The sequence below is a fragment of the Ranitomeya imitator genome, chromosome 4 (genome assembly GCF_032444005.1).
Source record: "Ranitomeya imitator isolate aRanImi1 chromosome 4, aRanImi1.pri, whole genome shotgun sequence".
Taxonomy (NCBI): domain Eukaryota; kingdom Metazoa; phylum Chordata; class Amphibia; order Anura; family Dendrobatidae; genus Ranitomeya; species Ranitomeya imitator.
In genome coordinates, this window is record NC_091285.1 from 209,314,871 (window position 1) to 209,342,594 (window position 27,724).

Below are 27,724 nucleotides of genomic sequence, written 5' to 3' on the forward strand. Positions count from 1 at the left end.
CCACTGAGCAATCGTGCTGCCCAAGTTGTCACTACATAACTAACAATTTGCCTTCTAAAATGTTAGGCAGCAATAATAATCTTTCATAATCCAATGGATTTGTGAAATATTGATGACAATTATCCATAAAAGAATAAATAATCAATTCCGACCCAACTAAACACTCACAGTTTTAAATATTTCTCAAACAGAAGTGATAAACACTTTAGTCATAGTTTTTAATTTTTTAATTTGTTGCTTCTTACCAGTGAACTTTTAATAAAATATTAGAATTGACCTTGGTTCCAGACCCCATCTTCGCTTTTATGGCTAACTTTACATTTTTAATCTGTCAGTTCAAAGAATTAGGAAATAACATCCTGGCTATGACACTGTGGTGAGACTCTGCATGTTTGGGGACAACATTTCCTGTAAACATTCTCTTTTGAATAATTCTGTACAACTAGTTCATTTATTGCAATTTCTGTTTTGCAATGTTTGCCTTGCTTAATAGTGTTATATGTAATCTTTTACAAACTGTATCAAATACTCAAACACATTCTAATAAATTATATTTCTTTGGGAGGTACTCCATACAAGAATGCATATTGTTCGAAATCCCTATAAAAACAATAGTCTTATACACTCAGGACCCATGTATGTGTTGGATCCCTTTTTTGTCTTTTTGTGCTTTCTGAATGCTTTTGTCTTGGGTGCAATGATAGCTGGAGATTGGTTTGGAGACCCCGTGGCAATACGCTCACCCCGGTCTTACTCTCGCGAATCTGATTTAGGATGGTGCAATATACGTTTCCTGATCCTCTCTATTCTTCATTCCAGGTACACTAAAAACTCTGCGTTACATTACTTTAGTCGTAGAACATGTGTTTGACCATTTCTATAAAATGACCCAGGAGCCATTTTCAACATGACAATACATGTTGGTGCTACTGTGAGGAAGCTGTGTAGCCTAAAAGTGCGAGCATGGCATGAAGAGTGATTTCCATAGTTCTGTGAGTTCTCTTCTATTTATGTATGGTATATATATTTACAGTACAGACCAAAAGTTTGGATACACCTTCTCATTTAAAGATTTTTCTGTATTTTCATGACTATGAAAATTGTAAATTCACACTGAAGGCAGCAAAACTATGAATTAATACATGTGGAATTATACACTTAACAAAAAAGTGTTAAACAACTGAAATTATGTCTTATATTCTAGGTTCTTCAAAGTAGCCACCTTTTGCCTTGATGACTTCTTTGCACACTCTTGGCATTCTCTTGATGAGCTTCAAGAGGTAGTCACCGGGAATGATTTTCACTTCACAGGTGTGCCCTGTCAGGTTTAATAAGTGGGATTTCTTGCCTTATAAATGGGGTTGGGACCATCATTTGTGTTGTGCAGAAGTCTGGTGGATATACAGCTGATAGTCATACTGAATAGACTATTAGAATTTGTATTATGGCAAGAAAAAAGCAGCTAAGTAAAGCAGGCCTTCATGGTAAAATACCTGCTAGGAAACCACTGCTAAGGACAGGCAACAAGCAGAAGAGACTTGTTTGGCCTAACGAACACAATGTCCATTAGACCAGTGGAAATTTGTGCTTTGGTCTGATGAGTCCAAATTTGAGATCTTTGGTTCCAACCACCATGTCTTTGTGCGACGCAGAAAAGGTGAACGGATGGACTCTACATGCCTGGTTCCCACCGTGAAGCATGGAGGAGGAGGTGTGATGGTGTGGGGGTGCTTTGCTGGTGACACTGTTGGAGATTTATTCAAAATTGAAGGCATACTGAACCAGCATGGCTACCACAGCATCTTGCAGCGGCATGCTATTCCATCCGGTTTGCGTTTAGTTGGACCATAATTTATTTTTCAACAGGACAATGACCCCAAACACACCTCCAGGCTGTGTAAGGGCTATTTGATCAAGAAGGAGAGTGATGGGGTGCTATGCAAGATGACCTGGCCTCCACAGTCACCAGACCTGAATCCAATGGAGATGGTTTGGTGTGAGCTGGACCGCAGAGTGAAGGCAAAAGGGCCAACAAGTGCTAAGCATCTCTGGGTACTCCTTCAAGATTGTTGGAAGAACATTCCCGGTGACTACCTCTTGAAGCTCATCAAGAGAATGCCAAGAGTGTGCAAAGCAGTCATCAAGACAAAAGGTGGCTAGTTTAAAGAACCTAGAATATAAGACATAATTTCAGTTGTTTCACACTTTTTTGTTAAGTATATAATTCTACATGTGTTAATTCATAGTTTTGATGCCTTCAGTGTGAATGTACAATTTTCATAGTCATGAAAATACAGAAAAATCTCTAAATGAGAAGCTGTGTCCAAACTTTTGGTCTGTACTGTGTATATATATATGTATATATATAGTATATGTATACACATACTGTTCACATTCATGCACAGAGTGGGAGAGAGGGTTAATATATGTATGGATATAGATATAATGGTTAATGGCTGTTACAATTAGTATTGAGCTGATCAGTTTGTGAGACTCCAGTTCAGGGTCCAGGTCAGTGGTATCCGGTGGCTAGAAGAGAGTCTTTTGAATTTCTTACCCTCTGGCATCCCTGGAGCAGCATTTGATTTATCAGGGCTGGTGCAACGTCATCTGTATGACCTGACAGAGATGATGTCACGAGGCCCTGGCTAATCAAAAGCCGTGCTGAGAGGGTAAGAGATTCATAAGATTCCCATCTAGCTGCCAGATACCACTGACCTGAGTGCTGGAACAAAGTTCCACAAATCGATCCACTGAATTGTATTTGACAAGAACAAAGAAACGATAGTAAAGTTACACATCAAAACATCAAAGACATGCAACTGAATACTTACCAATAACTACAATTAACAGAAGTGGAACAACAAGGAGGATAAAATAGTACGGTGCGTAGTTTTCCTTTTGCGGTTTTAAATCCACGTTAAAATTGCCTAAATTAATCTTAAATGATGAAGAAATAGGTAAATTAGTCATTTTACATGGATAAAAAGACAGCAATGACTTGTTAAAATATGCATGCTAAAAGGTTAGTCAAAGGTAGAAAAAAAATAGTACTGTTTATTTTTGGAAACCATGCCTCTCCTCTCCATAGGCTATTTCTGCTGTTGCAGCTCAATTTTATTAATCTGACTGGGGCTACGCTGTAAGACCAGAAACAATCTAGTTACAAGCATTACGTCATTTCTGAAAAAAACTGATTTTTTTTAAACTTTGGACCGTTTCGAAGAGTTGGTTAATAAATATAGGAAAATTAAAGTGGCTCTCCCTCTAGTTCTATAAAAACTTATGAAACAATATTCCTTATGATACAGTAACTGACACTTTCAGTAAGTTATAAAGACAGTTAAAACTGCCAGATATCATGCACAAAGGTACAGAGTAAAGGCAAAGGTCAGCAGGTTTTAGCTATGTAATCTGAGAGTGGGACGATGTAGGGACAAAGAGCCTAATTCTAGTGATATATCCACTTACTGGAGTGAGTAATGAAGTATTGATAGGATCAGTGTCGGAATGGGATTGCAAAGGCACACCGGTAACATTGACTTTGAGGGTCCCCTTTTCAGCTACATAAAAATATTGCATTACCTTTTATCACAAACCTTTTATACATTAGGGTAGGTAGTTTGTTAAATGATTGATAAGATTCTGCCATTGTTTGTATATAGAGAATCAAGTTTTTTGCCAACTACTGCTCATACAGAAGGCTAGGGGGGCACACTCCTGCACAGGGGCCTACTGGGGGATTCTCCTGTCTGAGCCTGGATAGGATCCCTGTTTCTCTGCTGTAGATGTGGTAGTGGTCAGAATGCTGAACTATGTATAGCCCCACTCCCACCCCAGATTGGCTGCTTCCTGTGTACAGTATACATTGCCAGCAAGTTGCTAATCAATAATTGGGGTCTTGCAACACAGATTAGTCTGACTGCTGTGCATATGAGACCTAGTCTTGCAGGGATAATCTTCTGCTGATAAAACACTGATTGTATTAAATCTACAACACGCAGCCTGATATGTGACACATTCCTGGAATCAGGGTCACTTGCCCTATATTATGCTGCTTTCAGATTAAATATCAAAACTCTACTGACAAATTCCATTTAAAGGAGATCTACCAAGATTAGCAGTTACCCCTTATCCATAGGATAGAAGATAACTTCCCAATAACAGACCCTGAAACCCCACCGATCCTGAGAATAGGGCTCAGCAAAGCCCTTTCTAAATAGAACAGAGGTAAAGATTGTAAACCTCCCTTCTAGGGTTGAGCAAAACGGATCGTTCATTTTCAAAAGTCGCCGACTTTTGGCAAAGTCGGGTTTCATGAAACCCGACCCGATCCCTGTGTGGGGTCGGCCATGCGGTACGCGACTTTCGCGCCAAAGTCGCGTTTCGTATGATGCGCTTGGCGCCATTTTTTCAGGCAATGAAGGAGCGTGGGCAGAGTGATGACATAGGTCTTAGGGGCGTGGACGGCTATCGTCATCTTGTCGCTTGTGCGCTGTAGAGATTTGAAATGTGTAACACCAGCTTTTCGGTTCAGGGACGGAAGAGAGAGAGAGAGAGAGAGAGAGAGAGATTATCTATTGTAAAGAACCATGTACACTCATGATGTCTTCCTCTTTAGGGTCTATTCACACAGTTTTTGATGATTTAAATGTAGATTTTATTGCAAATTCACACATAAAATGCTTCAAATATTCTTTGGATTAGCTTCCTAATAGTTCTACTGGGAAATTTTCAAAATAACGTGAAAAAACAGCACTGTGTGCACTAAAGGAGTTATTTTCACAGCGTGTTTGACACAGCTTTTGATGTGGATTTAGGAGCAGAATCACTTTCTAAATTCTCGTTAAAAACCTCTGTGTACCAAGAGGCTACATTCCCATGATGAGTAATTGGTGAGTTTTTGGCATTGTAGATTTTCTGCACCATTTCTGCACCTATTAGAAAAGTTAGGTTACTTTTGCTTTTTCATTGAATTTTTTTAAGTTGGTATGCTTTTCTTTCAATAAAGCTGCTTTGTTCTTGACACTTCTTAGTACCGTTTAAGCTGACCCGAGTATAAGCCGAGGCACCTTATTTTGCCACTGAAAACTGGGTAAGCTTATCGAGTATAAGCCGGGTGATAGGGTTTGGCGGAACGCACCAAGTATATATTTATAGAAAAATAGGTGTGTTTGCAACCCGGGGTCCACCGTGCAGGAGTAAAACCCGCTGCTAGTAACTGACGGTACTATATAGCGGTATAAGTGAACTCTGTTACTCCACAGAGTCACTTAAAGGAGCTCTGTCACCTGAATTTGGAGGGAACAATCTTCAGCTATAGGGGCGGGGTTTTCGGGTGTTTGATTCACCCTTTCCTTAGCCGCCGGCTGCATGCTGGCTGCAATATTGGATTGAAGTTCATTCTGTGTCCTCCGTAGTACATGCCTGCACAAGGCAATCTTGCCTTGCGCAGGTGTGTACTATGGAGGACAGAGAATGAACTTCAATCCAATATTGCAGCCAGCATGCAGCCGGCGGGTAAGGAAAAGGTGAATCAAACACCCGAAAACCCCGACCCTATGGCTGTTCCCTCCAAATTCAGGTGACAGAGTCCTTTTAAGATAAGAGAACGCTGCGCCCTGTTAACATCACAGAGGAACACAGTTACCAAATAGAGCGAGCAGTGGTCATGCAGTCAGAATAGCACACGCAAAACTCCTCACCGGAGGTGCCGGTATTCTAGGGGCTTATTTCAGCCAAACCCTGAAACCACATACATATGACCACACTGGCACAGAACACAAAACTTAGTTGATACTAGCACATGGCCGTGTGGCCATGCAAACTTTTTATAGCTGCAGCAACTACAGGACCTTCCTAGAGGACAATGGGAGCTGCTACAGTACCTGAGCCACTTCAGGACCTTCCTAGAGTACCAAGTGGAGCTGCTGTAGTACCTGAGCATGTGACCCCCGACCTCCAATGAGAGGACTTACCCTGGGCATGCTCAGAAAGGAAAAAGCAGGACTTATTCCCAGAGAAGTCTGCTCGCCGCTGACCCATACTGGCTACAATGGCTGAGCCTGGAAAGGCAGCAGTAACCAACCGCACCGTATCAGGCTGAGCCAGATGCTGGGACCGACGTCTCCATTGAGCAGGCTCCACTGCAGCTGGAGAAGAATGGGAGACTGCAGCAGAGATGGTTCGAGATTCCCCCTGTGCAGAGGTGGGAACTCAACCCCTAACACCGGGTATGTATTATCCCCTCATTCCTATCCCGGTATGTGTGGTTCCCCCCATCCTGTCCTTCTCTGTGTGGCTCCCCCTGTTGTATGCATGGCTCCCCTGCTCCCATCCTTGTATGCAAGGCTCGGCTCCCCCCTCCCATCCTTGTATGCATGGCTCCCCTTCCCATCTTGTATGCATGGCTCGGCTCCCCCCTCCCATCCTTGTATGCATGGCTCCCCTTCCCATCTTGTATGCATGGCTCGGCTCCCCCCTCCCATCCTTGTATGCATGGCTCCCCTTCCCATCTTGTATGCATGGCTCGACTCCCCCCTCCCATCCTTGTATGCATGGCTCCCCTGTCCCATCTTGTATGCATGGCTGGGCTCTGCTGGGCTCCCCATCCTACTCTGTCCTCCCCCATCCTCCTCACTCTCCTCGCACCGTTGCTGAACCTGCATGTCCCTGCATCTCTGTCCCGGCGCTGCAGCTTCTTCCTGTGCTGAGCAGTCACATGGGACCGCTCATTAAGGTCATGAATATGCGCTCCACGTCTATGGGAGTGGAGTCGCATCCATATTCATGACCTTAATGAGCGGTACCACGTGACCGCTCAGCACAGGAAGAAGCTGCGGCACTGGGACAGAGATGCAGAGATGGAGATGCAGCGATGGCAGGTGAGTATTGAGGTCTTCTGGAAGCCGGCGGCTGCAGCTGTCACTGTGCTACAGCCGCCGACTCCCAACTCCTCCTCTCCCGCCGGCTTTCTGGACCACGACTCGTGTATAAGCCGAGAGGGGCACTTTTAGCACAAAAAATGTGCTGAAAATCTCCGCTTATACATGAGTATATACGGTATTTGGTTTGACAAAACTTTATTAATACAGTCATGTGCAGATTATATGTGTTTTTTAGCTTTGAATTTTCCACCTGTTTTGCAATTCTATGGGGAAACTCAGAGTACTGAGAGAGAGAAATTGACATGTTGAGGATTTTAAAACACGTGCAGATGGTCAGTTTACGATGTGTGACAAAAAGTTAACAGGACATCCCAAACACTTTGTTGGAAATGTAAGCACAGCGTTTCTGATGCAGTGAAAATAAGCAGCATCAAAAGCTCTCCATAAATTCATTATGGGCACACAGCCTTAGGGCTCGCTCACACTTGAGATGAAATCGAACGAGTGCAATCTGATAAAAAGTCGGTTTGCACTCAGCCCAAAATTAAGCTCTGGGACAGCTCACATCCGCGAATATTTTCTCAAACCGATTTGGAATACGAAACCAATTGCGGCATTCTGCGAATGGCTATGAGAATCGGATCGCACGCACTCATACAAGCCTATGGGTGCATATGAAACATTGCACTGCACTTGGATGTCACCGAAATGCAGTGCAACAAAGGACATGGAGAAATTCATTTATCCGTCTCCTCCGCACCTGTGATTCGATTCTCGCGTGCAAGAGGATCAGAGCACAGAGCACTGACACTTGGCTCAAAATCACGGCAGAGCTGGAGCCGAGGGACATTAGAATATCACATACTGTAGGATGCCATACTCTGGTGTGACGCCAGCCTTAGACTGCAGATTGGTGGAGGTAAGCATCCTGTAAGTAGAATTTGTACCTACCAGACATTTCTGATATATACTTTCAATTTACCATAAATGTCATAAGGGGTAATACTCCTTTAATTTTTACTGTGGCCCCTAGATTGGTTCAGTTTGACAATGTGGCACTTGGACCAAAAAGGATGTGCACCCCTGATCTAGACGGAGTAAATTATATCAAGAAGTACAGGAAACATCACCAATAAAAAAGTCTGACATTAATGAAAATGTATTACACCAGGACAACACCTTTTTAAAACAATCAGTATGTAAAACCTGGGATTTTATATATTTAATTTCATGTGTAACAGACAAATTACAAAATATGAGGGAATTCCCAAGCATTTTTCAACTTGGTTTTTGTAGGGAAAAATATGTTGTCTCTCATTGATGCAAAGATCAGCTCTATCCCTGTTCTGCCGGCAACAGCAAATATATCAAATATCTAAAGTTAAAATCAAACAGTTATCTGATGGCCAAGTGGTATAAGATATTATAGGTACTCTCCCCTCATAGGGTTGTGGCAGTCACAACACCTATAGAAGGCTGCAGCAGGACCACCAATGAGCTACAATGTAATGAATGAGGATTACGGTGGTTTAACATCAACGCTGCCCAACGTTCCAAAAATCCGTGACTTCGTCATGATGAAGAGGTTTTGAAACCTTGAAACGCGTTGACAAATAAACCGCATTCATGCTTCATTGCCGTGTGTGTTCGCATTTTCGGAACCTTGGTCAGCGCCGATTTTAAACCACTGCATTCCTCATTCATTACAAATATCATAAGATAGAAGAATAAAGACGACGCTCACCACTCGGTCGAAGTGCTGTCCGTGTATAAACACAGCAAGCATTGTTGTTCAATGAGAATGCGCAGATGAGCAATTTTTTTCACCGACCGAATCTACACAAGAAAAAACTGCAGCATACGCTAGTTTCTTCCTTGTGTCTGATGAGATTCCTTTATTTAAGTCCTCACGTGCACATAAACTAAAATCGGGCGCTTTACGGAGCAAAAGTAGAACACCCAATTTTTTATGGATAACTTCCAATTCTTTAACATAGGCAACTTTATTTAGTCTTTAAAAATGTTAATTACTGCAGCTGAGTAAAATCATCTTACAATACGAATTGCATAAAGATAGCAAATGAAAAAAAAAATTTAATTTTCTGGATTAAAATCAGATTTTTTTCTATGTGCCAATATAAACACAGCCTTACTTGCACTGGAGAGTAGGGGGATGTGTAAAAGACATGCCATGGCCATTTTGCATCCCTCCAAAGCTTTCTCTAGTCTATTGAACATGAACAGGCTTAAAAAATGTACAGAGTAGAGAAAGCATGAAACAGCTGTCACCTGCCTGGAATTCTCCACTACATGTAACTTGGCTCACTTTTCACATATTAAAGTAACAAAAAAGAATTATGAACACAGTCTTTATTCTTCTGACTTTGATCATTCTGATAAAAGCGGAAATTCTGCAACAAATATAATGTTTTTAAATATCCAGTGTTCAGACATTGTTGGGAAAAAATCTGTGCGCAAACAATGGGAACCATACAATCCAGACTAGAGAGGAACTATACGCACACACGAGCAGTAACAGATAAAGGGGTATTCCCACGCACAAAGTACATTTTAATCAGGGCAAAATAAGGGGAAAAGGATCCATAGGCTAAATATGAATTCTAAAAGAATGTTGGATTGTTTTGAACCTGTCTAGACAAAACCTTTCCCTTTTAGTGGAATGAAATAAAAATTGAATTATACTCATATTCAGCCTATGGATCCTTTTTCCCTTTCTTTGCCTTAAATTTTTCCGATGGTCGACAGACTTGAATCCTGGCTGCACTTTTGAGAAGCAACCATAAATTCATCACACGGTGAGGCTTATTTCCTAACTTATACATTTTAATCAATAAATCTGGAAATAATAAGTTTCACAAATGGATGTGTTAAAAATAAATGTTCTTATGCTTAGATAATCTTACATATGCCCCTGCCATGTACTGTGTAATGGATTTATCACAGGAGCAAGTATTTCTGCCCTCCTCCCTCATCATAAATGAAGTCCATGACATGGGAGCTCCAGCTCCTGCTGAATTGAAATGGCACTGACTTGATTTACGATAGGCTGTAGACCCAGTGGAAGCACATCTGTGAAAAAATGGGCAGAGAAATGTGTTACCTCAGAAAACAGCAGCTGTGGGCCCCTGCTGTTTCTTCTATGTACTAACTTATCATAAGTGACATATGCTTCCTCTCCTAACCAGCAGTAGTGGTATGTGCTGACCATGAACTGGAGCATCTCAGCATGGTAGGACACAGCAAATAAATATTGCTGTGGTAAATTTATAACATTATCTCAGCACCTGAACATTTTTTTTTAAAGATATTCAGTTATGGAACTTATTATTCCAAGATCTATTGATTAAAATGTACTTTGTTCGTGGGAATAGCCTTTCTAACAAAGCTTATCTGCTGTCTGCTCAGTAGAATAAGCCCACAGCTGTCCACTATATTCCTAAATATAAAATATCATTCCCTAAAAAAGTGATCATAATTACTTACCTTAACCAACATATTTTGGGCATCAATTTTCCCTTTAAAAACATTTCTTGCTTTACATTGTATAGAATTTTGCTTTACTACTGTAACATTCCATACTTCACAGCTTAGTTCCACATCCTTGTAATGGATTTGAATTCCAATTTCATGTGCCTGAATACCCAGGTCATCCTCTCTTTTCTGGGGACGAATTAAATTTGAATTATACAGTGTTTAGTTCATTAGAGTATACTAAGATTAGCAAAAAAAGAATAATTTACTGTTAACAGTCAAATAGTATTCTAATCACTTAAGTGCAAATTCTTCACAATTGGTTGTAGTACCATTCCTTGTGATATATGATGAAGGACTGAATAGGAGTATTGCCCTTGTATCAGTAAATTTGAAATTCACATATTACCAGTGGATGTTAAAGAGGTTGTCCACTACTTTTCTATTGATGGCCAATCGTTAGGATAGTTCATCAACGTCTGATCGTTTGGGGTCCCACACCTGGCACCCCCACCGATCAGCTGTTCTCAGTGTTGGCTGTGGGAACTTCTTGATTGCAGAGTTGCTTCGTCTCCTGATAGTCTCCAGAGTACTACACATCCACCACCTATTCAAATCAACAAGAGGCAGATGTGTTGTACCCTGTTGTGGGCACTATTAAAAGATAGCGCAGTCCCACAATCGAGCAGTTCTGGCCAACACAGAGAACAGCTGATTGGCTTGGGGTGCTGGGAATCGGACCAAGGTTGATCATACATTGATGACTTATACTAAGGATATGTCAGCAATGAAAAAATAGTGAATAACCTCTTTAATGAGTACAGAAGAAGTCTATGTCAGCACGGTAACTAAGTGGTTAGCACTGTTACTTTGCAGTGTTGCAGATCTAGGTTGAAATCCCACCAAGGACAACATCTGCAGTTAGGAGCGAGTAAAATAAACAAATTTAAAACATGTAGTGTGTTCATTTAAATGTTTTATTTTCTAAAGTAGTTTCTATTTAAGTCACTAGATGGTTCAATAAAATACCAACTGAAGTAGAGATGAGCGGATTGCTGCGCAAATTTCCTGAGTTTCCACATCCCTAGGCATTTGATTTGACAGGCACAGTTTGATGTCATCTGTGCGGCGCACAAGTGATGTCTTGCCAGTTCTGCTAAAAGTAAGCCAAGCCTGGAAACCCAGAGGGTAAGAAAACTTGCACAGCTCCTGTCCTTGTGCAGAGAGCACTGACCTGGACCATGGTCTGGGCTTGTGTGAAGCAATCCGGTCATCTCTAAACTAGACATATTTCATCCATTCTGGCAAGAGAAGATGAGTTATTACCCTCTTTATAGAAAGACACCATAGTTGGTTTATTTACCATTGTATTTCAGTGCTGAATTGGACATCACATTTTATCGCAATAAACTAAAAATATGTTGTGACACATACCTCGATTAGGAGTTCAATTTCGTTATTGTTATAATTTAGTAGATAAAAAGTCTCAAAAATAGGGTCCGTCTTATAAATTAATTCTCCACAAATTGTAGTAGTGTCTTGAATCCTTAAGTTTATATTGTAAGTCTGTGGTTTTTCACCTAGTCTTGGAGCTTGTAAATGACAGTGTGTTGAATTTCCTAAGCATTTATTTGCCTGGAAAACAAAAAATATGGCTTGGTATGTATAATAGATAACTGATGAAAAATTTGGTGAAAGGTCCTTTTTACAAGATGTGTGATGCTTATAGGTTTCTTTTTTTTATGTTGTACTGAACACAACAGCCCCAATTCTTCAAGACTGGTAATTTTCTCACCATTCATGATAAAGGGAATGGTGGAATCAGAAGCTCCTGATTTACAAAGAATTGCAAGCGTCTTCATGAATCTGTAGTACCTGACGAGTGGGGTGTGTCTCCATTCGCCACCCTAAATATGTTTCTTCAGTAAGGGACAGGACTGAAATTTCTGCAATTGGGAATGCGGCAGCTTATCATGAATTAGACAAGCTGTGGCCTCGGAAGGAGGTGGCTGAAATTCTCAGTACTCCCTCTCTCCTAGGTGCTGATCCTGTGCACTTTATGCAGTACCGGATGGTATACCTGTTTCTTAATGTTTTACTGTGATGTGCTATGTTTGCATTGTATTATTGTGTGAATTTGCCTTTAAATTGTTTATGTGTATTGTATTAGCTTAGGGACAACAAGAAGTTAAGCTTGTGGGCTGGACCAGCAGCCTAAAAGCAGCAGGAAGCTTTGGCTTCCAGTCAGTGCCCAGGGCATGTTTGCCTGGGCATGTGCTCAGCAAGGAATGTAAGCTTGCCAAACCACAGGAGGCGCCAGAAACTGCTGCCCTGGATCCACGGGCAGTGAAGCCGGCACTGGGAGTGAGTATTGACCCACCGAGGACTATAAGCGTCCAGAAATTGGATTGTCACTGTGAACTGTCACTTTGCTGCAGCCATTGCTGCCGTTGATATGGTGAAGAGTAACAGGGAAAGAGCAGAACGTTTTATCAGATTTGCTGCGACTAATTTTTCTACCTTTTTCCTACCTCGTTTATTCAAAAAGAAATAGTTTTTCCTGTTAGAATATAGCTGTGTTCCTGGATCCTGATTGCCTTTGCTGTAGTGACAGTGGAGAAGAGGTAAATCGCCTGGGGTTGCATCTAGCTAGTTTGTGCTTCATGTACAAGGGGCCGAGGTGCTTGTAGACTGTGACATTAAGTGGACTTGCTCGCGACTACCACCCAGTGCCACCCTGTTACAGCCTCACAGTCCCGCTTCACCCGTATCCTACCACAGCTTCACTCATTTTGGTGTAGCTGGGAGAAATTGGTGTAAAAATGGCAAAAGTTGCAAAATTTTGGTGCGACTACAAGTTGGACCAAAAAGTTAAAACTTTTCAAAGGTTTTATGCCACTTTTTGGACATAAAAGCTTTGATGAATTGGGGTCACTATGTAATAGCACCTGCAAAGCAGAATGAAAAGTTGTTTTTTTATTTCATCTCTCTATTGCAGAAATATTAGCAATTAAATATTTGGCAACTAATGAGTCAAATTTAGGGGTCCAAATGGGTGTTACTAAAGACATTAAAGCGAACCTATCAGCAGTCAGCCTATATAAGATATGGCCATTGCCTTTAAGGGCTTATCTACAGCATTCTATAATGCTGTAGATAAGCCCCCGGCCTGGCCTGCAAAATAAGAAAAATAAGTTTTATTATATTCACCGGGGGAGGGGGGGGAGGGGGGGTCAGTCTGGTGCGGTCCAGTCCAATGGGTATCACAGGTCCAGTTCCGACGCCTCCCATCTTCTTGCAATGTTGCCCACCTGTTACTTCATCACTCCCCGGGTTTGCGCTCCTGTGCAGGCTTACTTTTTTGCCCTGTTGAGGGCAGAGTAAAGTATTATAGTGAGCAGGTGCTGAGCCTCTCTGACCTTTCCCAGCGCCTTCGCACTGCAGTACTTTGTTGTGCCCTCCACAGAGAAGATAAGTATGCCTGCGCAGGAGCGTGATTCCTGGGGAGCGATGAAGCGACAGGAGGGTGGCATCACAAGAAGATGGGAGGCACTGGACCTGGACCTGCGACACCCATTGGACTGGACCGCCCTGCAAGTGAGTATAAAAAAAACTTATTTTTCTTATCTTGCAGGTCAGACCAGGGGCTTAACTACAGCATTATAGAATGCTGTAGATAAGCCCTGAAAGGCAGTGGTCGTATCTTATATCGGCGAAACCTGGTGACAGGTTCGCTTTAACTTCTGCCTTGTAGATTGTAAGCTTGCGCAGCAATGCCCTCCCTCCTCTTGGTTTCTGTTGAATTATGTGTTTACTCTGTTATGTCTATTATTGTTTGTACAAGTGCCCTCTGAAATGTAAAGCACTGACAAATATGTTGCGCTATAGAATTAAAATTTATTATTTTTATTCTGCTTCCTGTATGACGCTGACCAATCATAACCAGGCTCCAACATAGAAGGACCTGTGTTGATGTGATCAGTCACATAACCAGAGTCCACAGATCCTGCCAGCTGGAATGTGCAACCTAAATAAGCATTGAAGATATAGTACACAGCACAGATGTCATGACACACAAGGGAAATGTCACGATCCCAAAGGGTCGGTCCAGCGCACTGCACAATGGACACCAATAATGAAGATGAAATAATGGGGGTCAAAAGCCCTCACAATAAGGAACAAGGGGATAGGGCAAACAAAGCTCGATGGTGATGGAAATAACATAAATTCCAGAGGTGCAACAAATCTCCAGAGCGACGACCTGTGGAATATGTTCTGTACCTCCATTACTGGGGGTAGCTCCATCTGAAAGGTACTAGGGCTGAGAACGACGGACACCCAATACGGCCCGATCACCATAGATCTCCAGGTCCAAGGTCCGTACTTCCATTTGATGTTTTTAGGGGACACCCATGTGTACTCATTCATACACAGGTCCGGACCTGAACATGTGTTTCCACACATACATTTGTTAACAGACGGTAATTTCCCTGAGGAACAGACGACAGAGGCATCCCCCTGTGTCACCAGACTCACACCCTCGCTATACACAGAGGGAACCTAAACCCTCCCCTAATGCCTCCTCCTGTAAGGACTACAAGACTCAGGGATTGCTTGTGGTGACGGCTGAATCTTGCCCCTACTCCCAGGTAGCACCTTAGTTGACCCTCTGGAGAAGAAGGGTAGGTTTGGGAAGGACGGCAGAGATCGTAACTCCCAGGCAGCAGTCCTTACAAGACTGGTCCCAACTGACTACTTCCCTGGACCACCAATTTAGGACCGGGGTGTGACTCTTCAGCCAGGGAAGGCCTAAGATGATGGGAGTTGGCATACCCACCAAGAGGTAGCACGACACGGACTCTTCATGAAGAGTCCCTATATGCAGGTTAATATTATCTACGACTTGTGTCACCCTCCCCTGGCTGAGAGGAACAGGGTCAATTGCCCAAACAGTAATGGGTCAAGCCAGCATCCTATCGATCAGACCATGGGTCTGAACAAAGTGAGAATCCTCCAAATTGACTCCAGCTCCACTATTCACAAGTACCGGTATAGTCTCAGTTTCTCCACCAACTACCATTTCAGCCGGACTGGTACATTGAGATGTAAAGGTGGAGGAAATGTACACACCCTGGTCATCTACCTCCACATGACCAGGGAGCCGTGGCTTTTGAGATTGAGTACATACTTTGGCGTGAGCTGGGCAGACATTGATGAAATGGCCAGTCCGACCAAAGAAAAATCATGCCCCCTTCCCGTGGCTATCCGCAGGCAACCTATTCCACCTGCATAGGTTCAAACATCTGCACCAGTGTGTCCTCTTCCCTAGAAAGAACAACAGAGGGTAGATTTGGTTTATGTCTCTCTCTGAGGTGTCTATCCACTTGGATAGCAAGGACCATAGTGGACTCCAACGACCCAGGAGTAGCATATTGCACCAGAGTATCCTGAAGCCTAGCTGACAGACCCTGACAGAAATGGCTTTTAAGATCAGGGTCATTCCATTGTGTTAGTGGCCCATCTCTGAAACTCCGAGCAGTATTCCTCAGCCGGCCAGCCCCGCTGTTTGATTTTATGAAGTCTAGACACAGCCAAGGAGATTCCATCAGGATCCCCCATACACCAGCGCCAAAGCCGCAAAATACTCGTCCACCGACCGCAACGATGGTAAATCGCTCAGCAGGGAGAAGGCCCAGGATTGGGGATGACCCTTGAGAAGGGAGACTATAATCTCCAAACGCTGTTTCTCACTCCCTGAAGAACGAGGGAGCAGCCTTAAATACAATTTACAGACTTCTTTGAAGACCATAAATTTATCTCTCCCTCCAGAAAATCTGTCAGGGAGACATACTTTAGGTTCCGGGTTGGGCTAGGACTTAAATCGAGACCAAGAACCTCATCACCTGCTGAAGCTGCAGCACCACCTGAGTCCACAACTCAGAAACCACATGCATGAGGGACTGGATCAAGCAAGCAGAGGCCTCAGCCTGAGCCATGGGTTCACCAGAAAAAACTACAGGTTGGTAATAATGTCACAACCTACAAGGGAAAAGTTACGACCCCAAACGGTCGGTCCAGTGGATGGCTGTTATGGACCTGGTGGTTAGGAGCACCCGGCACGACCTGATAGTTAAACTCACACAGGACAAGCTCTGGGATGTGGGAGCTCTGCTGACCGCAGGCCCTAATCCTATCACAACAACTAGAAATAGCCGTGGAGCGTTCCTGACACTCCCTAGATGCCTAAGAGCTAGCTAGCCCTAGAGATAGAAAATAAAGCCTACCTTGCCTCAGAAAAATTCCCCAAAGGAAAAGGCAGCCCCCCACATATATTGACTGTGAGTAAAGATGAAAGTCACAAACGCAGAAATGAAACAGGTTTCAGCAATGTTTCAGCAAAGGGAGGCCAGACTTACTAAACAGACAGAGGATAGGAAAGGAATCTTTGCGGTCAGCACAAAAAACTACAAAAGACCACGCAGAGTATGCAAAAAGACCTCCGCACCGACTAACGGTGCGGAGATGCCACTCTGCATCCCAGAGCTTCCAGCTAGCAAGACAAAATCATGATAACCAGCTGGACAAGGAAACAACGAACAAATAATAACTATCAGGAACTTAGCTTCTGCTGGAGAAGACAGGTCACCAGAAAGATCCAAGAGCGAAGTGAACCAATGCAGGAACATTGACAGCTGGCATGGAGTAACGATCTGAGTGGAGTTAAATAGAGCGGCCAACCAAAGGATAAACCACGTCACCTGTGTAAGGAACCTCAGAAGCAGCAGCTTCACTCACAGCCACCAGAGGGAGTCCATGGACAGAACTCGCCGAAGTACCATTCAAGACCACAGGAGGGAGCTCGACAACAGAATTCACAACAGTACCCCCCCCTTGACGAGGGGTCACCGAACCCTCACCAGAGCCCCCAGGCCGATCAGGATGAGCCAAATGAAAGGCACGATCTAGATCGGCAGCATGAACATCAGAGGCAAAAACCCAGGAATTATCTTCCTGACCATAACCCTTCCACTTGACCAGGTACTGGAGTTTCCGTCTCGAAACACGAGAATCCAAAATCTTCTCAACCACATACTCCAACTCCCCCTCGACCAACACCGGGGCAGGAGGATCAACGGAGGGAACCATAGGCGCCACGTATCTCCGCAACAACGACCTATGGAACACATGGATGGCAAAAGAAGCTGGAAGGTCCAAACGAAATGACACAGGATTAAGAACTTCAGAAATCTTATATGGCCCAATGAAACGAGGCTTAAACTTAAGAGAGGAAACCTTCATAGGAACATGACGAGATGACAACCAAACCAAATCCCCAACACGAAGTCGGGGACCAACACAGCGCCGGCGGTTAGCGAAACCTTGAGCCTTCTCCTGGGACAATGTCAAATTGTCCACCACATGAGTCCAAATCTGCTGCAACCTGTCCACCACCGTATCCACACCAGGACAGTCCGAAGACTCAACCTGCCCTGAAGAGAAACGAGGATGGAAACCAGAATTACAGAAAAAAGGAGAAACCAGAGTAGCTGAGCTGGCCCGATTATTAAGGGCGAACTCAGCCAAAGGCAAGAAGGACACTCAATCATCCTGATCAGCAGAAACAAAGTATCTCAGATATGTTTCCAAAGTCTGATTAGTTCGTTTGGTTTGGCCATTAGTCTGAGGATGGAAAGCCGAAGAAAAAGACAAATCAATGCCCATCTTAGCACAAAAGGACCGCCAAAACCTCGAAACAAACTGGGAACCTCTGTCCGAGACGATGTTCTCTGGAATGCCATGCAAACGAACCACATGCTGGAAAAACAATGGCACCAAATCAGAGGAGGAAGGCAATTTAGACAAGGGTACCAAATGGATCATCTTAGAGAAGCGATCACAAACCACCCAAATGACCGACATCCTTTGAGAAACAGGGAGATCAGAAATAAAATCCATGGAAATATGCATCCAGGGCCTCTTCGGGACCGGCAAGGGCAAAAGCAACCCACTGGCACGAGAACAGCAGGGCTTAGCCCGAGCACAAGTCCCACAGGACTGCACAAAAGAACGCACATCCCGTGACAAAGAAGGCCACCAAAAGGATCTAGCCACCAAATCTCTGGTACCAAAGATTCCAGGATGACCAGCCAACACCGAACAATGAACCTCAGAGATAACTCTACTAGTCCATCTATCAGGGACAAACAGTTTCTCCGTAGGACAACGGTCAGGTCTATCAGCCTGAAACTTCTGCAGCATGCGCCGCAAATCAGGGGAGATGGCAGACAAAATTACCCCCTCTTTAAGAATACCCGCCGGCTCCAGAACACCCGGAGAGTCAGGCACAAAACTCCTTGACAGGGCATCAGCCTTCACATTCTTAGATCCCGGAAGGTATGAAACCACAAAATCAAAACGGGAGAAAAAGAGCGACCATCGTGCCTGTCTAGGATTCAACCGTTTGGCAGACTCGAGATAAGTTAAATTCTTGTGATCCGTCAAGACCACCACGCGATGTTTAGCTCCTTCAAGCCAATGTCGCCACTCCTCGAATGCCCACTTCATGGCCAACAACTCTCGATTGCCAACATCATAATTGCGCTCAGCAGGCGAGAATTTTCTAGGAAAGAAGGCACATGGTTTCATCACCGAGCCATCAGAGCTTCTTTGCGACAAAACAGCCCCTGCTTCAATCTCAGAAGCATCAACCTCGACCTGAAACGGGAGCGAAACATCTGGCTGGCACAACACAGGGGCAGAAGAAAAACGATGCTTCAACTCCTGAAAAGCATCTACAGCCGCAGAGGACCAATTGACCACATCAGCACCTTTCTTGGTCAAATCAGTCAACGGTTTAGCAATACTAGAAAAATTAGCGATGAAGCGACGGTAAAAATTAGCAAAGCCCAGGAACTTCTGCAGGCTCTTCACAGATGTTGGCTGAGTCCAATCATAAATGGCCTGAACTTTAACAGGGTCCATCTCGATAGTAGAAGGGGAAAAAATGAAACCCAAAAATGAAACCTTCTGAACTTCAAAGAGACACTTTGACCCCTTCACAAACAAGGAATTCGCACAAAAAACCTGGAACACCATTCTGACCTGCTTCACATGAGACTCCCAATCATCTGAAAAGACCAAAATGTCATCCAAATAAACAATCATGAATCTATCCAGGTACTCTCGGAAGATGTCATGCATAAAGGACTGAAACACAGATGGAGCATTAGAAAGCCCGAATGGCATAACCAGGTACTCAAAATGGCCCTCGGGCGTATTAAATGCTGTTTTCCATTCATCGCCCTGTTGAATTCGCACAAGATTATACGCCCCTCGAAGATCTATCTTGGTGAACCAACTAGCCCCCTTAATCCGAGCAAACAAATCAGATAGTAGCGGCAAAGGATACTGAAATTTGACTGTGATCTTATTAAGAAGGCGGTAATCAATACAAGGTCTCAAAGAGCCATCCTTCTTGGCCACAAAAAAGAACCCTGCTCCCAATGGTGACGACGACGGGCGAATATGACCCTTCTCCAAGGATTCCTTTATATAACTCCGCATAGCGGCGTGCTCTGGCACAGATAAATTAAACAGACGGCCCTTAGGAAACTTACTACCAGGAATCAAATTAATAGCACAATCGCAATCCCTATGAGGAGGTAGGGCACCGGATTTGGGCTCTTCAAATACATCCCGGTAATCTGATAAAAACTCAGGGACTTCAGAAGGAGTGGAAGGCGAAATTGACAACAATGGAACATCACCATGTACCCCCTGACAACCCCAGCTGGACACAGACATAGATTTCCAATCCAACACTGGATTATGGACCTGTAGCCATGGCAACCCCAAAACGACCACATCATGCAGATTATGCAACACCAAAAAGCGAATATCCTCCTGATGTGCAGGAGCCATTGACATGGTCAATTGAGTCCAGTACTGAGGCTTATTCTTGGTCAAAGGCGTAGCATCAATTCCTCTCAATGGAATAGGATACTGCAAGGGCTCCAAGAAAAAACCACAGCGCCTGGCAAACTCCAAGTCCATCAAATTCAGGGCAGCGCCTGAATCCACAAATGCCATAACAGAATAGGATGACAGAGAGCAAATCAGGGTAACGGACAAAAGAAATTTAGACTGTACCGTACCAATGGTGGCAGACCTAGCGAACCGCTTAGTGCGCTTAGGACAAACGGAGATAGCATGAGTAGATTCACCACAGTAAAAACACAGCCCATTCCGACATCTGTGTTCTTGCCGTTCAGCTCTGGTCAAAGTCCTATCACACTGCAGAGGCTCAGGCCTATGCTCAGAGAATACCGCCAGATGGTGCACAGCTTTGCGCTCACGCAAGCGCCGATCAATCTGAATGGCCAAGGACATAGACTCATTCAGACCAGCAGGCGTGGGAAATCCCACCATGACATCCTTAAGGGCTTCAGAAAGACCCTTTCTGAAAATTGCCGCCAGGGCACACTCATTCCACTGAGTAAGCACAGACCACTTTCTAAACTTCTGACAGTACACCTCCGCTTCATCCTGACCCTGACACAAAGCCAGCAAGATTTTCTCTGCCTGATTCACTGAATTTGGTTCATCATAAAGCAATCCAAGCGCCAGAAAAAACGCATCAACATCACACAATGCAGGATCTCCTGGCGCAAGGGAAAATGCCCAGTCTTGAGGGTCACCACGCAACAAAGAAATAATGATTTTTACTTGTTGAACGGGGTCACCAGAGGAGCGGGGTTTCAAAGCTAGAAACAGTTTACAATTATTTTTGAAATTGAGGAACTTAGATCTATCCCCAGAAAATAAATCAGGAATAGGAATTCTAGGCTCTAACATAGGATTCTGAACCACAAAATCTTGAATGTTTTTTACTCTTGCAGTGAGATGATCCACACAAGAGGACAGACCTTGAATGTCCATATCTACACCTGTGTCCTGAACCACCCAAAGGTTTAGGGGAAAAGAAAGACAAAACACAGTGCAAAGAAAAAAAAATGGTCTCAGAACTTCTCTTATCCCTCTATTGAGATGCATTAATACTTTGGGCCAGCTGTACTGTTATGGACCTGGTGGTTAGGAGCACCCGGCACGACCTGATAGTTAAACTCACACAGGACAAGCTCTGGGATGTGGGAGCTCTGCTGACCGCAGGCCCTAATCCTATCACAACTAGAAATAGCCGTGGAGCGTTCCTGACACTCCCTAGACGCCTCTTCACAGCCTAAGAGCTAGCTAGCCCTAGAGATAGAAAATAAAGCCTACCTTGCCTCAGAGAAATTCCCCAAAGGAAAAGGCAGCCCCCCACATATATTGACTGTGAGTAAAGATGAAAGTCACAAACGCAGAAATGAAACAGGTTTCAGCAAAGGGAGGCCAGACTTACTAAACAGACAGAGGATAGGAAAGGAATCTTTGCGGTCAGCACAAAAAACTACAAAAGACCACGCAGAGTGTGCAAAAAGACCTCCGCACCGACTAACGGTGCGGAGATGCCACTCTGCATCCCAGAGCTTCCAGCTAGCAAGACAAAATCATGATAACCAACTGGACAAGGAAACAACGAACAAATAATAACTATCAGGAACTTAGCTTCTGCTGGAGAAGACAGGTCACCAGAAAGATCCAAGAGCGAACTGAACCAATGCAGGAACATTGACAGCTGGCATAGAGTAACGATCTGAGTGGAGTTAAATAGAGCGGCCAACCAAAGGATAAACCACGTCACCTGTGTAAGGAACCTCAGAAGCAGCAGCTTCACTCACAGCCACCAGAGGGAGTCCATGGACAGAACTCGCCGAAGTACCATTCACGACCACAGGAGGGAGCTCGACAACAGAATTCACAACAGATGGCACAATGAATACCAACAACGGGAATGGAAAAATGGGAAGGAAGGCCCTCATAATGGGGAACGATGAATGGGGCACCTCCTATCTCAGCCTGTGCCTATCCCTAAGCTCCCCTAGCGCCCTATGCTGGTCCTTCCCCCCACCGCCGTCATGTGTCTCATCTCTAGTTGTCACCTCACTATACACTTTGCTAGTGCACTGGCCGGCAAGGATGTTAGCCACATGACTGCAGATGGTGTAAACACAGGGGATAGTGACTAGCACGAGACAGAAAAATACAGGGAATAAGGAAACTTGGCTTTCAAGCTTTTGCTGCATGCTCCACACAGTGAAGAATTCGAAACCAGGACCTCAAGCAGCAGATTCACGCTAACACCAGAGAGCTCCCACCTCATCGATTGGTCTCCAGAGAAAAACTCGATCACCAACAGTCAGCTGATACATCATGTGGCTATTTAAAGGATGGTGGGAGTGGTCACTACCCACATCAGCTGACCAGCAAAACAGCAGCTGCCAGCAAGGAAACTGACATTAACCCTTGCTGATACAAAAGCAAAAACAAAGTTAAAATTAAAGCAGAGCCAGAGCTGTCACAAATCCAGAAATGAATCGTGACAACAGAGGTGTGGAAATATTTACTAGAGTTAAAGGGGTGATGCGAAGTCCAAAGTAATTTTCATTGTAAATCCCTATCTATTTTGTACCATAAGTTAAACTATTTTCTAGTATACTTGTATTAAAAATTAACTTTCTTTAACTAAATGCACTATGTAGCTGCTTTTCAATTTTTTTCACTTCCTTTTTGATGAGACTTCGAGAATCCCAATGCATTCTGGGATACTCAAATGAACGGGGTATGTATATTTTTGAGCATAACTGTATATGTCAGTGTAGTTAACACATTGGTGTTTCAAAGTGTGCTATATTTTTCTTTTTGTATATTATGCCATCATAGCAGCTTGCACCTGTTCACATTTGCATTATTCACTCTGGAGGTGCTGGTCAGTTTTATTCTTTTTTTTGTAGAATATAATTGGAGTTTTGACTGCCTCCTTTTCTGACAGAGCACTCCTACCGTCAGCACATCAGCATAAGGCTATTTAGATCAATGCTGGATCCTACCTATCCTTTAAATGTGTTGTTTTTTAGCACTGAAGAGGCGGCATGATATTAGGCTAGGGTCCCATCAAAGAAGGACACCTTGTTGTGACTGATGGGCTCTCAAAAATTGGCCATCTTATGGGCAAAATACCTTCATTTTTACAATTAAATTCTATATAGAAGTAATGCAGTTCAAATTTCACATCATAGAATCATAGAATGTTAGCGTTGTAAGGTACTTACTTAGTCAACATGTCCAACCTCCTGCTCAATGCAAGATTCATTAAACCATCTCAGACAGATGTCTGTCCAGCCTCTGATTGAAAACTTCCATTGAAAGAGTACTGTTGTTTCAGCCTCCTCCACTAATTGATCACCCTCACTGTCAAAAAGTGTTTCCTAATATCTAATCTGTATCTTCATTTCACTTTAATTCCATTGCTTCTTGTGTTTCCATTTGCAAATGAGAATAAGGAAGATTCCTCTACACTGTTACATCCCTTCAGATATTTGCAGACAGTGATTAAGGGATAATTACTTAGCGTGATCTAAACTCTATTCTTCTCCTAATACATCCTAGAACTGTGTTTTCCTTTTTTGCTGCTTCATCAGTGTTGACTCATGTGCAGTCTGTGATCTATTAGTATACCCAAGTCTTTTTCACACGTACTGTTGCTTAGTTCTATTCCTTCCATTCTGTAGATGTAATTTTCATTTTTCTTGACCAAATGTAGAATCTTGAATTTAAATACCATTCTATTGGTTGCTGCCCATTGTTCAAGCTAATCTAGATCCTTCTGAATCCTTTCTCTGTCTGATCTAGTGCTTGCTATCCCTCCTAGCTTTGCAATTTTTGCAACTCTGATTAGTTTACATAAGGTTTCCATTCTCTAAGGCATTTATAAAAATGATGAACAACACTGGGGTCAGGACAGAGCCTTGCGGTACTTCCCTTGAAACACTCTTCCAATTGGATGTGCAACCATGTATCACCACTCAATGAGTATGATCACTGAGCCAGTTATTAATCCACCTAACCGTACCCATGTCAATCCCATACTTGGTCATTTTTCAATAAGGATAGTATGAGATACTTTATCAAATGCTTTGCTGAAGTCAAGATATACAATATCTACTGCATTTCCCTGATTCACCAAGTCAGTGATTCCATCATAGAACAAAATTAAAATTGTCTGGCTTGACATGTTTGCCACAAACCCATTCTGGCTCTAGTTAATTATTGTATTCTAATCCATGTACTTATATACAGGTGCATCTTACAAAATTAGAATATCATCAAAAAGTTATTTTTTTCAGTTCTTCAATACAAAAAGTGAAACTTGTGGATTATATAAAGTCATTACAAACAGAGTTATGTATTTCAAGTGTTTATTTCTGTTAATGTTGATGATTATGGCTTACAGCCAATGAAAACCCAAAAGTCATTATCTCGGAAAATTAGAATACTTTATAAAATTACCTTGAAAAAAATGATTTTAAAATCTGAAATGTTGGCCTACTGATATGTATGAATATACATACATATCAGTAGGCCAACATTTCAGATGTGAAATCAACGTGGCGTGGCATGGACAGGTCACCAGAAAGATCCAAGAGCGAACTGAACCAATGCAGGAACATTGACAGCTGGCATGGAGTAACGATCTGAGTGGAGTTAAATAGAGCGGCCAACCAAAGGATAAACCACGTCACCTGTGTAAGGAACCTCAGAAGCAGCAGCTTCACTCACAGCCACCAGAGGGAGTCCATGGACAGAACTCGCCGAAGTACCATTCAAGACCACAGGAGGGAGCTCGACAACAGAATTCACAACAGTACCCCCCCCTTGACGAGGGGTCACCGAACCCTCACCAGAGCCCCCAGGCCGATCAGGATGAGCCAAATGAAAGGCACGATCTAGATCGGCAGCATGAACATCAGAGGCAAAAACCCAGGAATTATCTTCCTGACCATAACCCTTCCACTTGACCAGGTACTGGAGTTTCCGTCTCGAAACACGAGAATCCAAAATCTTCTCAACCACATACTCCAACTCCCCCTCGACCAACACCGGGGCAGGAGGATCAACGGAGGGAACCATAGGCGCCACGTATCTCCGCAACAACGACCTATGGAACACATGGATGGCAAAAGAAGCTGGAAGGTCCAAACGAAATGACACAGGATTAAGAACTTCAGAAATCTTATATGGCCCAATGAAACGAGGCTTAAACTTAAGAGAGGAAACCTTCATAGGAACATGACGAGATGACAACCAAACCAAATCCCCAACACGAAGTCGGGGACCAACACAGCGCCGGCGGTTAGCGAAACCTTGAGCCTTCTCCTGGGACAATGTCAAATTGTCCACCACATGAGTCCAAATCTGCTGCAACCTGTCCACCACCGTATCCACACCAGGACAGTCCGAAGACTCAACCTGCCCTGAAGAGAAACGAGGATGGAAACCAGAATTACAGAAAAAAGGAGAAACCAGAGTAGCTGAGCTGGCCCGATTATTAAGGGCGAACTCAGCCAAAGGCAAGAAGGACACTCAATCATCCTGATCAGCAGAAACAAAGTATCTCAGATATGTTTCCAAAGTCTGATTAGTTCGTTTGGTTTGGCCATTAGTCTGAGGATGGAAAGCCGAAGAAAAAGACAAATCAATGCCCATCTTAGCACAAAAGGACCGCCAAAACCTCGAAACAAACTGGGAACCTCTGTCCGAGACGATGTTCTCTGGAATGCCATGCAAACGAACCACATGCTGGAAAAACAATGGCACCAAATCAGAGGAGGAAGGCAATTTAGACAAGGGTACCAAATGGATCATCTTAGAGAAGCGATCACAAACCACCCAAATGACCGACATCCTTTGAGAAACAGGGAGATCAGAAATAAAATCCATGGAAATATGCATCCAGGGCCTCTTCGGGACCGGCAAGGGCAAAAGCAACCCACTGGCACGAGAACAGCAGGGCTTAGCCCGAGCACAAGTCCCACAGGACTGCACAAAAGAACGCACATCCCGTGACAAAGAAGGCCACCAAAAGGATCTAGCCACCAAATCTCTGGTACCAAAGATTCCAGGATGACCAGCCAACACCGAACAATGAACCTCAGAGATAACTCTACTAGTCCATCTATCAGGGACAAACAGTTTCTCCGTAGGACAACGGTCAGGTCTATCAGCCTGAAACTTCTGCAGCATGCGCCGCAAATCAGGGGAGATGGCAGACAAAATTACCCCCTCTTTAAGAATACCCGCCGGCTCCGGAACACCCGGAGAGTCAGGCAGAAAACTCCTTGACAGGGCATCAGCCTTCACATTCTTAGATCCCGGAAGGTATGAAACCACAAAATCAAAACGGGAGAAAAAGCGACCATCGTGCCTGTCTAGGATTCAACCGTTTGGCAGACTCGAGATAAGTTAAATTCTTGTGATCCGTCAAGACCACCACGCGATGTTTAGCTCCTTCAAGCCAATGTCGCCACTCCTCGAATGCCCACTTCATGGCCAACAACTCTCGATTGCCAACATCATAATTGCGCTCAGCAGGCGAGAATTTTCTAGGAAAGAAGGCACATGGTTTCATCACCGAGCCATCAGAGCTTCTTTGCGACAAAACAGCCCCTGCTTCAATCTCAGAAGCATCAACCTCGACCTGAAACGGGAGCGAAACATCTGGCTGGCACAACACAAGGGCAGAAGAAAAACGATGCTTCAACTCCTGAAAAGCCTCTACAGCCGCAGAGGACCAATTGACCACATCAGCACCTTTCTTGGTCAAATCAGTCAACGGTTTAGCAATACTAGAAAAATTAGCGATGAAGCGACGGTAAAAATTAGCAAAGCCCAGGAACTTCTGCAGGCTCTTCACAGATGTTGGCTGAGTCCAATCATAAATGGCCTGAACTTTAACAGGGTCCATCTCGATAGTAGAAGGGGAAAAAATGAAACCCAAAAATGAAACCTTCTGAACTTCAAAGAGACACTTTGACCCCTTCACAAACAAGGAATTCGCACAAAAAACCTGGAACACCATTCTGACCTGCTTCACATGAGACTCCCAATCATCTGAAAAGACCAAAATGTCATCCAAATAAACAATCATGAATCTATCCAGGTACTCTCGGAAGATGTCATGCATAAAGGACTGAAACACAGATGGAGCATTAGAAAGCCCGAATGGCATAACCAGGTACTCAAAATGGCCCTCGGGCGTATTAAATGCTGTTTTCCATTCATCGCCCTGTTGAATTCGCACAAGATTATACGCCCCTCGAAGATCTATCTTGGTGAACCAACTAGCCCCCTTAATCCGAGCAAACAAATCAGATAGTAGCGGCAAAGGATACTGAAATTTGACTGTG

General features: G+C 43.7%; 1 protein-coding gene across 1 annotated transcript in view; it reads right to left on the reverse strand.

Moving 5' to 3' along the window:
• The window catches only part of PLXNC1 (plexin C1), a 374,777-nt gene that overhangs the window by 140,827 nt on the left and 206,226 nt on the right, over positions 1-27,724 (reverse strand). Inside the window, exons 13-15 of the mRNA XM_069764349.1 lie at positions 11,814-12,014; positions 10,392-10,568; positions 2,835-2,940 (exon numbers count right to left, since the gene is read on the reverse strand). Of these exons, the coding sequence (XP_069620450.1) occupies positions 2,835-2,940; positions 10,392-10,568; positions 11,814-12,014 (484 nt within the window). The remainder of the gene's footprint in view (positions 1-2,834; positions 2,941-10,391; positions 10,569-11,813; positions 12,015-27,724) is intronic.